Source organism: Nannobrachium achirus, assembly GCF_963921795.1.
Source record: "Nannobrachium achirus genome assembly, chromosome: 18".
NCBI lineage: Eukaryota > Metazoa > Chordata > Actinopteri > Myctophiformes > Myctophidae > Nannobrachium > Nannobrachium achirus.
In genome coordinates this window covers 24845439-24858041 of record NC_137825.1, presented here as the reverse complement: position 1 = coordinate 24858041, position 12603 = coordinate 24845439, and the positions used below count along the sequence as shown (strand labels likewise).

The window sequence follows — 12603 nt, the reverse complement described above, 5'->3', positions numbered from 1 at the left end:
AACGAACGGTTTTGGACATGCAAGGTTTTCACCCGACAACGACGCTATGCTAGGCACCCTCCTTTTTCCTCTCCACGCTAGATCACTTCGGAGAAAATAGCCGCCTACAAGCTTGTAGATCGGCTATTTTCGGGAAATGTTCGCCACCTCCCCTAGAATAGGAACGCTAGGTTGTGGTCAACTGTAAAAAACAAAAGACATAGGAATTGGGAGGGGAAGGGAGCAAGGTTTTACCTTGAGTTAGTCTGGCCTTCTCACTTTTGAGATTCCGTACATAATCATCAGCCGTGGTTCTCAGCCTTTTTTCTCGATCAGGGCCCACTTGAAAGTCTCGAATGTTAATTGGTCAGGTGGATGTGCCATGACGTGCATTATCAGAGCATTTTAACAATCAGTTGATTGTTTTAATGTCGTATCATCATTAAAAATCGGAAGTGTTTTAGCGATTGTTTGGGGGGGGGATCCACTTGAAAATACCCTCGCGGCCCCACCAGCGGTCCCCGACCCACAGGTTGAGAACCACTGCCGTGTACATTGTTTGTGTCCCCTGGTTACCGTTGTCTGCCACGAGCCTGAACAAGAAGGCAGCGGATTGGTTGGTTGGGTGGTGATATTGCTTGGATGAAACCTGGAGAAAAACGTGTCACGACACAATGGACACCTTTCTTTATGTAACACTTTTAGACTGGCTTGGTCATAGCAGAGAACAAAGGGGGCTCAGATACTGCAGTATAGTTCATAATCTCAACGAGGTCTGACCGGAAAAGAATTGGGGGAAAAAATGATGACAACAACAACCTTCTGTCTGTCTGTCTGTCTGTCTGTCTGTCTGGGAATGGTCACGTCTGGAGTCTATACAGACAGGGCAGTCAAACCAATGGCACGAAAGACAAAAGGAACGCGGTGACAGAAAGAGAAAAAAGAGAGCGAGAGAAAAGGGGATAGGCCAATGAAACCAAAAGCAAACGCAAATAATCTCATTATAGCCAATGGCATCATGAACTGGACGTTGTTGTTTTTTTTCTTCTTCTCTAACTATCTAGCAACACATGATAACATTTACTTTTGTTCTTGTTTTTTGATTTATTCTTCCTCACTCGGGGTTTTTTGCTATAAAAGGGTGGTCGGTTTAGAGCAGGTATAGAGTGGGGACGGGGGACGGGGACGGGCGTGGTCTATAGGACATCGGGCTAGAAAACAGGGCACACATCCGGTCGTTGCAACCCGACCCCCGGGGTTTTACACTTCTTTGTAAAGCTGCACCCCAAACCGCACGAACCTATAGCACCTCACTGGGACTCACTGGTGACACGCCACACTCCACAGCACAGCTCAGAGAGAGACTCAGGGCATGCAGCACACCTTTTTGTCGTCGACGAGGGTTAAGTGGAGCGTCATCGGCATAGAGTAGTAGTTATAATCATTTGTTTGAATCCCACAGGTTATAAAAAACAATATAGGTGCGTATACAGGAATAACTTCAAGCCAAGGTGGTACGTTTATGATGGCGGTGTGCGTCGGCGTCGTCGTGGCGTTAACCTCTTGGGGTTTTTTGTTCGACTCAGTATAAATCACATGGAGTAAGATAATTCACGTGCAATAAGAGTCCCCCCAAACCCCCCCCCCCCCGCCCCCAACCCACCGCAATCCCCCCCCGAAGAGAACGGACCCGAATGTTCTTTGTAAATTCGTCGTCGTTTTTCATCCTTCATAGCGATAACTTGTAGTGGTTCTTTTTGTCATTTATTCAGCATTTTGTCGTCTTCTTGTGTCATCATCAACATCTTGAAGATATTGTGGGTATTCTATCGTAAGAATGTATGCGTGTATTTGAACGTGTAGAGCGTGTGTGTGTGTGTGTGTGTGTGTGTGTATATGTGTGTGTGGGTACGTGCGTGCGTGCGAGTGTGTGACACCAAAGTCAAACATGACCGGGCGTCTGTACGTATAGGTAGCATTTAAAAGTCTCAAGTCTCCTCTCTGGGGAAAAAACTTCCCTCAGTTTGTCCGACAATTCCACCTTTTCTCCGTTACTCATAGAGCGTCGTGAAACAACGCGGCTTCGGCCCTGGAACATATACTGTAAAAGCACAGGGCTAACACTCAACCATTAATTATACCTTTGCACAATTCATCTGAAACAAACAACGCCGCCTTTCCCTTCCTATAAGCCCACTGGCATTTCTTTGTGTCGTCAATGACTCCCCACCCTGATTTCCTTGTCCAGGTTCTTGGGGGGGGAAGGGAGGGAGGGATGGGGGGAGGGGGGCTGCAACTGTGCTTGTTTTCTCCCAGCGTTCTCTGTGTTTTTGTGTCTCAGGGTCTGGTCCACCGTGAGGAGAAAGGCAAGAGATTCCTGGAGGAGATTGTAGGTGCTTTGACGGGGACGTGACGATCGTTGTTCTGGGTGCTCTGTCTCTCTCTCTCTCCCTCTCCAGTGAAACTCTAAAACACAAGCCGGCAGTGTGCTTTTTTTTACTCAAAAGTCTCCCCTCCGCTCCTTCAAAGCCTCTCCGTGTCCAAGATTCCTGTTGGGTTCCTTACCGGTGCCTTCGCTGGGAACTGCTGGGTATATTCATATGTCATTTTGGACTGTTTGTATTGGTTCATAAAACAAGCCTCTCACAGAGGCTTTGGTCATTGGTTAATACTGTACAGCAAGGGGGTTCTGTGCCTCGAGGGCAAGTCTGTGTGTGTGTGTGTGTGTGTGTGTGTGTGTGTGTGTGTGTGTGTGTGTGTGTGTGTGTGTGTGTGTGCGCGTTTGTTTGTTTGTTTGTTTGTGCTTGAAGATGTTGCATGTGTGCGTCTGTAGGTGTGCTTGCTCTGTGTGTGCATGTGTGTGTGCTTGACTCTGTGTGTGTTTGTGCTTGATGTCGTGTGTGCGTGTATGTCTTATGTAGGTATGTAGACCTTTGTGTGTGTGCGCGTGTGTGTGTGTCTTGAGTACAGGAGAGTAAACATTAACATCAGTCAGTCAGCGTGTGTTAGCGCGCGCGCGCGCGTGTGTGTGTGTGTGTGTGTGTTTGCATGTAATTCTTTTTTTCTCCAGAGTATATCTATGTTATGTACATATACGGTATATATAAAGGTGTGCGAGTACGTGTCGGGCCTACGCAGCCTCCCCTCCTTCCTCCCGGCTCCTCCTCCTCCTCCTCCTCTCAGACGTAGTACTCCTTGTCCTTGTTCTTCTTGTTCTTGGAGTTCTTGGCGATGCCCAGCGGCTTGTCCTTGGCGCTGCCGTTGGGCTGCGTGGCCGAGTTGCTGATGTAGTTGCGGCTCTCGTCCACGTGGTAGGAGCCCTCGTCGCGGTTGCGGTACTTGTACATGGCGTAGAGCAGGATGAGGATGCAGAGGGCGGCGGCCGCCACGATGCCCACCACCATTCCCGTGGTGCTGCTGCTCTCACGAACCACCTCCGACGGGCCCGGGAACACCTTCACCTCCGGCAGGGGAGGGCGGGCTGCGGCGCCACCGGGTGGGGGGGAGGGTAAAAAAAGGAAAACACTATGTTATTTGCACAGGCATTTCACCGTTTTTTTTGGCTCTGCACTTTTTAAGTATTTAGGTTAAGTATTATTGTCTTGGTGCAGACACTTATGTATGTGTATATTTTTTGGCACTGCGTTGTAGTTCCTAATGTTTGAATGAATGGACCATTGTAAGTGCTTTGAGTTTGCAATATGCTTAGAAAAGTGCTTTAAAATTGCAATCCATTATACAGTAGAATCTTTAACTCTTTTACTGCTTCGGATGTTCGTGTTCGCCCCAATTTTGACCCAAGCGTGCTGCCAATATGGCTTGTTCTTTTTACCTTGTCTGATGACTGTAAGCTGATGAGGGGTCGCGCCGCCGTGTACAGTAAAAACATCTCCCGTAACGCTGCTCTCAAAAGTCCACCGCACGTAAGCAATAATGGAGTTCCAAATCACTTCCTGGCTGTTTTCTGTGGATCTGATCTAGAAAATGCATTTCTATGCTCTGAATGGATGGTAAGTGGAGCGGCCCAATTCACATTAATTCTTTGCATAAGGCTGCCCTCTGTCGTAGTTTGGCTAAAGTACACATATGAGCGTCCATTGTAAAAATAATTAGTTTGGAAATAATCAATAGATAATTTCCTATAACATCGCAAAGGTAAGCTGCTTTTTGCTGGCAACAGCCCCAATACATAAATAATAAATCTGGCAGTAGAACTGTTAAGTAATACTATTTTTTGTTGTGTCTTTTTCAACTGTTCTCGACACATAAAGGTATCTATCTATCTATCTATCTATCTATCTACAGCCGTTACAGTGGCGTCAGACTCACTCCCTAGCTTTATTTTGTCTAATAAAATATTCAATCAATCAATCAATCTGGAAATACCGTCAAACATACAGTTCGTTTACAGAGATTCTAATTTGGTCCGTAGCTGAAAGCGTTACAACGGTAATTGGGAATGTACAACATTAAGATGAATGAATAGCCTTCGTTTTAGAGAAGAAAGGCCGAGTTCACTTACGGGTCCATTTGTACGCTCTCTCTGAGTCACAGAAACATGAACTACTGAGGCTGTGACCGTGTGCGTGTGTGCCGTGTGCGTGCGTGTGCGTGTGTGTAGTGTAGTGTACTACATTAGTGCAAACAGTGTGTAACTAGTGCAGTGTTTCTCATCCTTTTCAGGCCGTGACACCTCTGTTTCAGCCAGAGTGGGTTAATTACACTGAGAAGGACAAACAAGATGAAGGTATATGTCATAATATATCACAGTTATTCCAGTACGCACACGGATAGGCTACTGAATGTGGTAGGCTAGCGTGTGTAGAAACCTTATTGTGCACATACCGGAGCGAACGGCTAAGTACATTTAACATAAAAAACATATGTATACTTGGCATTATACCGGTGTCGCGCATCTAAGTATAAACAGTGGTGTAAAAAGTACTCAAATGTTTTACTTAAGTAAAAGTATCAATAATGCGATATAGAAATACTCCGTTACAAGTAAAAGTCTGGAATTCAAAATGTACTTGAGTAAAAGTACGAAAGTTTTGGCATCAAAACATACTTAAAGTACCAAAAGTAAAAGTACACGCGTTGTGAGCTTGTAGATCGGCTGTTTTCAAATAGCCTACGTATAAAATAGGGCTAAAGTGGTTTATGTATGTTTTAAAATATTAAAATGTATATCTGCAAAGTAACTAGTAACTAAAGTTTTCAAATAAATGTTGTGGAGTAAAAGTATTTGGATCCGAAATGTACTTAGTTTCTTTACACCACGGATTATAAATAAGGCATTAGGTTATAAAGCACACATACGGCATCCGTGCCCTGTACCCTCATACATTATGGGGCAGATATGGGAAGGAATGTTAAATGGGAAGGGGGGGGCAATATATCGTTTGCTGCCGGGTAGAAACCTCATACGTCCAAATATGTTCGTTTTCAGGATTCCAATTTTTTTTTAAAAGCAGGAAAAAAATAGCAGATCTGCGGATCTACACATTTTTTGCTACTTTTGCGTGTCACTGGAGTGTGACGAAGTGGGGCATTCATTTACAATGGAAAACAAAAAACATGCAAAGTTAAAATATGGCGATACAAGGTCCCTGCCCGACGGCAACGATATGACGACGCATTCATTATACATTATTGTGCGTGTAGATGCGGGCAGGCGTACGAAGAGGCCATAAATCATCATAATGATGCATTATCTTTGCATGCATTTTGCATAACATCACACGTACAGCACGAGCAGAGTATAAGGCTGCAGCGCGCCGCGCGCGGATGCTACTATTTTATTATTATTGTGCTACAGGCCCATGTAATTACAATATGCATTATAGATGACACCGTAATGAGTTGTGGGGTACATAGGCGGGCTAGCTTTCATGTAAAACGCGGGGCTAGCGTTTTTATCATGCTGCAGCTTGTGTTACATACTATATACATACAGTAAAGCAGGGGTCTTCAACAGGGGGTCCGGGACCCCTAGAGGGTCCTTAGATCTCTTAAATCTTTGTGTGATAGAAACTTATTTCTCCCTTTTTATATTAACCTCTTTGCCAAAAACAGTCAATCTACAAGTTCACAACGCCTCGCGCTGCGAGGCGTTGTGAGCTTGTAGATTGGCTGTTTTTGGCTTGGTGGTTGGAGGTTTGGTGTTAAGGGGAAAAGAGCAGACTAAGTACAGAGTGAAAGGTCAAGTTTATTAAGTATTGACGGTTCAAGTGGTTAAATATCTGAAAACACAAATTGACACGGTCCCAGAATACACTGATGATTGTGCTGTCAAAAGACGAAACTATATGGAATCTATGAAAGGTTGTGGGGGGTCCCTGCTTCATCTCTCTCTCACCTAAGGGGTCCTTGGCCTGAAAACATTGAAGACCCCTGCAGTAAAGTGTATTTCGTACACGAGGGCAGAGGTTCGGGGTGCATATATAGCATGACCCAGTGGTCGTCAAACCTTTCCATTCCAAGGAGCCCCGTGACTCTGAGAGTGTACAAAAATACAAATGTTGCTGAAAAGCAGATCCATTTGGTTCCATTTGCACACAACAGAATCAGGAGATACTGTAGGCTCCTGACCTACGGTATATGGGCCATGTGGCTCGGAAACCATTGGTTCCCATCAATGCTACTTACTAACACAGCAGCAAGGGGAGCAGAGAAGCAAAGGAGAGACTGTCCTCCCCTTTATTCTTTCCTTCCCTTTCTCTTTCTCCTACTTAACTTTTTTCCCCCACTTTCTAAAGGGCTTTCTTTCCACCACGGGAAGCGACTGCCGCATGAAGTAATTCATTCTCAATGAGATGCGAGCGTTCAGGTATATGGTGGCGCGCGGGCAATCTGACAGGCGCTGCGAAAAGCGGGCGCGTTCCCGTGAAATCGCCACGTTCACGCAAGTCTTGTGCACACATCCCCGCCCCTCTCAAGAGCTGAATTGTGTTGAACTTTCTCTCTTTGCGGCGCATAGAAACGTGCCGTCTATTCACACGGGGAGCTCAGGAAACGTGCCGTCTATTCACACGGGGAGCGCAGTGGATCCCCGCGGATAAAAACGAGAACGGAGGCGTCGTGTGAAAAGGCCTTTTATTCTCCCTTTGCTTTCCTCTTGTCTTATGTATCTTCCCCCCTTCTTTTTTTTCTTTTCTTTCTTTTCTCTTTTTTTCCCCCCTCTCTCATGGCCTTGTGCGTTGGGAGGCGGGTGGAATGGGACTGAGCCAGAAGGCCGTGGGGAGGGAATACATGTACTGTATATTCTTTTTGTGTTGTTTGTAGTATTTATCCTTTTATGCTGCTTAAAAGAGGAAAACATGTACAAGGGTAACTGCGGTTTGATGCTTGAACACAGAGCATGTTGTTGGTGTGTGTGTGTGTGTGTGTGTGTGTGTGTGTGTGTGTGTGTGTGTGTGTGTGTGTGTGTGTGTGTGTGTGTGTGTGTGTGTGTGTGTTGTCTCCGCTGCCTTGTATTCGAGAAGAAAGAAGAGAGAAAAAGCAAAGGGGAGGAGGTTGAAGGGAAGGGGCTTGAGGCAGCAAAAGGTAATGGAGGGGGGAGTACTAGGGGAGAGAGTATGGGGGGAGTGGAGTGGGAGGCTGAATAGAGTGCCAGGTAATGCCAGAGACCAGAAATGTCTACCTAAGTGGAATGAAAAATTCATCGCAGCGGCAAAAAACAAACTCGCAGAGAGCAGGAAAAAGCGACTTTGACAGAGTGTTTCACAAAGTGTGGCCGACACATATGGGGAGTACACATGTGGGATAGTGCCAGGGGGTGTGTGGGTGGGTGGGTGGGATGTGTTAAGTGTGTGGGTGGGTGTACTGTATATTCCTAGTAGAACATTTCTACCACTGAGCTAAGTCAGAACAGAGGAGATAATGCACTTTGAGCTTCAAGCAATGGCTCTTGCCTCTTGTCAACGGGTCTAAATGTCTGAATAGTATACATGGAGACTGCTGTTATGCTAGTCTTGTGTATTAACAATACAAAATAAATGATTGACACAGATGAACACTGAGCATTTTACTGTCTAAGTAAGGACATTTTGTTGGCCCTGACTGTTTTAGGTTAGGGTTAGGCGTATAGGTTTAGGGTCCAAATTAGACTTAGGTTAGCGGATCATACTGGTGTTATTAAATAGCTGTAGCCATAAATCATGAGAACCATTTCATATAATTTGTTTTTACAATGTTAACAAACTTAGTTGGTTACTTGAGCCAATTTTGACAAAATATCATTGCACAGTACAAGTAATGAATGTTTGAATTCTGTTACTATTTTCAGCTAAACTTTTTTGAATTAAAATGCATCAATGATGTAACTTTGGTTGAGTTTCTAACCTGAGCTGGGGTCACAGGGGTCAATGTCCTCGTCATCGCTGGGACACTCTGCCGATGCCACCAGCAGGTCATCTGTCGACTAGAGAGAGAGAGAGAGAAAGAGAGAGAGAGAGAGAAAGAGAGAGAGAGAGAGAAAGAGAGAGAGAGAGAGAGAGTGAGAGAGAGAGAGAAAGAGAGAGAGAGAGAGAGAGAGAGAGAGAGACATTAGGAATACCACACAAATACAATTGTCCAGCCTTTAGCACTGACAGATCAAACAGGTGACCAGGGTTGTCACGATTATCACATTTTACATGACGATTAATTGTCACTCAAATAATTGCGATTAACGATTGAATTGTGTTTTTTGTCGTTGACAATTGCATTTCTGTTTGGCTTGAAGGCTTTGACGTTGCACATGACAGATGTGACACATAACTTAAATATACAAAGAAATGGCCAGTAGGGAGTCTGCTTCAATATTTACAAGCCGTTCTGGGGGCTTGGTTTACACTGCATACACAGGCGTATTGATAATAGTTATAGTATCCCCATGCCGCGTCCGTCCCGGGGAAAGGGGGGTAGCGGAGTTCACATTTTGCAATAAGCAAGATAAACAATCAGAAATGGAATGCAGAGAAAACAGCGCAGTGCCTCAAGAGACTAGTAGGATCACAGGTAAACAAAGAAGCTAGCATCAGTCTAAAAACAATATAGGTCGGGGGTCTTCAACGTTTTCAGGCCAAGGACCCCTTAGTTGAGAGAGAGAGATGAAGCAGGGACCCCCACAACCTCTTCATAGATTCCATATAGTTTCATCGTTCGATAGCACAATCATCAGTGTATTTTGGATTCATGTCAATTCGTGTTTTCAGTTATTTAACCAATTGAACCGTCAATACTTAATAAACTTGACATTTCACTCTGTAATTAGTCTGCTCTTTTCCCTTTCTACACCAAAGCTCTTTGCCAAAAATAGCCGATCTACAAGCTCACAACGCCTCGCAGTAGATCTGCTATTTTTGGCTAAAGTTCTCAGAATATGGACGCTAGGGTTCAAGTGGTTAAAATATATATATATATATATATATATATATATATATATATATATATATATATATATATATATAAACGTTCTATCACTCAAAGATTTGGAGGACCACCTGTAGTAACTCTGAGGACCCCCTAGGGCCCCCTGTTGAAGACCCCTGCTATACAGGATATCAGGTAAACTACGATGAACCTAGGATCAGTATAAATGAATTACAGTCTTTAGACTGCCTACTACCATGTTCCCTGTATCTTTCCATCACTGTACACTGTCTACTACTACAGGCTCGGATAAGCAACCAAAGCAAAGCAAGAAAGCCAGAACCTCCGCGGTGAGGAGAGGAGACAGATCAGTCGGTCACACTCAATACCTTGTTAAGCCTTCGGACTTAAACCGCCTCACTCGCAGGGCCTTGGTGTTAATACCTGCTCTGGGTCCAACCCCTAACCTAAATCAACTGCCATTAATAACCTCACAGCCATCCATCTCTTCTTCATCCCTCCCTCCCTCCCTCTCTCTCTCTCTCTCTCGTTCTCTCTCATTCTCTGTGGAGGAAAAAGGAAAATAAAAAAAGAAAAGGAGCCCTTTCTCCGCTCCATCCCTGCTCCTCCTGTTGCCATGGAAACTCTAAGTTCAGGCTGTTCAAAATGATGGGGAGTAAAGCGGGCGCCGTGGGGATTCTGTGCATCGATTTACCGTTCCGAGCCGGAGAGAGAGAGAGACACACACACAGAGAAAGATTGATAGATAGATAACAAGGAATTTAAGAACCGTGGCTTTAGGAGAAAGAGAAGAGTATAGAGGAGAGAAAGAGCAGATATTCAGGGGAGTGTTTGCGGCCATGACACTTCGGGGTTGGGGTTGGGAGGGTTGCAGCTAACGAGACGTCGTCGCCCGCCCCTCCCGACGCAACAGAGCTTCCAAAAATACGATGGCATGTGTCAGCGTGCCCAATGCGCGCGCATGGCATGCCACGGTGTCGGGATGCTCGGTGCCAGCAGTAAATTAAAATTGGATTGTGATGCATTGCAGTGGTTGTTACTAACTCGCAGACGAAGAGGGGAAAAAGGGGAAAGAGCGCAGCAGAGCCGAACGAGGAAAGATTAGAGGTCCTGAGGCAGATTATAGCGAAAGGACTGAGAACGAGAACCTGGACTCAGGGTTCTGTTATAACGGCTCCCCCGCCGGTAATAATCGCAGGAAAAAACTGGCCTTTTTCTTAAGCTTGTGCTCTTTGTCTCCGCACCGTGTCCGTGTGTGAGCATACATGGATGGGATTATATCAGAACATATCACAATGACGACCGGCCCTGCAACCTCACTTCACCACTTAAACCCTCTCTAGTCCTAGAGCAGGGCTCTTCAACAGGGGGTCCTCAGAGTTACTACAGGGGGGCCGCCAAAATCTTTGAGTGATAGGATAATTATTTTAAACTTGAACCATCGTATTCTGAGGAGAACTTTAGCCAAAAATAGCAGATCTAAAAGCTCTCAAAGCTCACGTTGAGAGCTTGTAGATCAACTATTTTTTGCAAATAGGTTTGGTGTAGATGTTAAATAAAGAGCAGACGAAGTACAGACTGAAATGTCAAATTTACTAAGTATCGGCAATTTCAGTGGTTAAATGTCAGTTTTTAACATGTCCCATTTTAACATGAATCCAACATAGACCGCAAGTTCTACAAATCCATCTATGAAATCGATGAAAATGTGCAACACATTTTATACAACATGTAGTGGGGGGTCCCTGCTTTATCTCCCTCTCAGCTAAGGGGTCCTTGGCCTGAAAATGTTGAAGACCTCTGCTCTACTCCTAGAGACACAGACTTGAATTACAAGCGTACTCAGACAGTTTTGCCCGTAGATCAGCTATTTTTGCCGATTGCTCCCCCAAGAATAGGCATGCCGAGGTTCAAATAGTTAACAGCGATGCAATAGCCCGGCGTAAAAGGCCCAGCATGGGTTCTTTGTGGTCCAGACCCGTGGTTCTCAAAGTTGATTCCAGGGACTCTGTGGATTCCTTTAGGGGGGTTCTAAATTGACCCATACAAGTCTGTAACTCTGTCAGTGTACAAATGGAACCCAAAATGAACCCTAACGGGTCCATTTGGTTCCATTTGTACACTGTCAGAGTTAAGGGGAGACCTTGAAATGTGAAAGTTTGAGAAACGCTGGTCCAGACCAAGGTCCACTGTGGCCTGAGATGCTTTGGCCTGCAGCGTTGTGCTGCTGTGGTCTGACAGACAGACACCACTGCTTTTCCAATCAGTTCTGCCCACTGGCCTGTCAAATGCTATAGCTGCCGGGGTGTGTGGGGTGGGGTGGGGTGGGGTGGGGTTAGTCACTGGACCACGGCCGGTCGATAAAACCTCCGTGCCTTCCGCCGGGATCCAAATAACACCGGAGCCAATCAAGCGAGGACGAACACATCATCCCCATGACATCTGTTGGGCCAGATCAATGTGGAGCCGGCATTGACCCAAAAAGTGCACATGCACTCACACACACCACCCCGGTTTTAAGATGCACAGGAAAAAAATCTCCCTTGCAACCGTGAAGTGAATCAATTCCCGATCCGGGCTCCGCCTCTGGTCAGTGACATCACCTCGTCAGCTGACCGCTCTATTCGACGGGCGTCTTCGGGGTGTCAATCGGACTATCGATCCGAGTCGACCCATCGCGCCGGAGGCATGGGTGTAAATCTCCAGGTGACAGAGAGCCTCTTGGGGGTAGGTAGGGGGAGGGTAGGAGGGAAGGGGCGAACTTACAAGCACGCCAATAACAAACAATCCCCCCAAAACTTTATTTTTAACGGCAAGCACGGCAGGGGGGAGAGGAGCGACAGACCACCGCGTTTGAAATAACCATGCAACGATTCCTCTGTCTCATGCCAGCTTGCAACCTGTTATCTTTTGGCCCCGCACCGCTGCCTCTCTCACTCCGGCACACTTCACTGTGGAGAGACGGAGACGCATGCCGACAGGTTCACACATGGACAAAGGGTATACAGGGGGAGAGTTGAAAGGACGAACGGACAATCAAAGGCAGCAAAGCACACAAAGAACCAGACAGAGACGGTAAGAGGTACAGGAAAGAAAAGCCCAACGGGTGCAAACAAGGCACAAGGTGTGCATGCCGAAAGAGTTAAAGGAAAAAAAAAAACATCTACCTGAGCAGCCGAACAGTGCCAGCGACCATCCATGCCTCCCTGACTGCCTAATTCACACATGGTTGCACGCGCTCTCTCTCTC

At 45.8% G+C, this 12603-nt stretch overlaps 1 protein-coding gene across 6 annotated transcripts in view; it reads right to left on the bottom strand.

Moving 5' to 3' along the window:
* Positions 1-3158: 3158 nt before the first annotated feature.
* Positions 3159-12603, bottom strand: part of nrxn1a (neurexin 1a) — a gene marked incomplete at both ends in the record, with an annotated part of 148175 nt that continues 138730 nt past the window's right edge. For all 6 annotated transcript variants that reach the window (XM_080747606.1, XM_080747604.1, XM_080747603.1 and 3 more), the window contains 2 exons: positions 3159-3460; positions 8323-8401. In XM_080747606.1, the coding sequence (XP_080603732.1) occupies positions 3159-3460; positions 8323-8401 (381 nt within the window). The remainder of the gene's footprint in view (positions 3461-8322; positions 8402-12603) is intronic.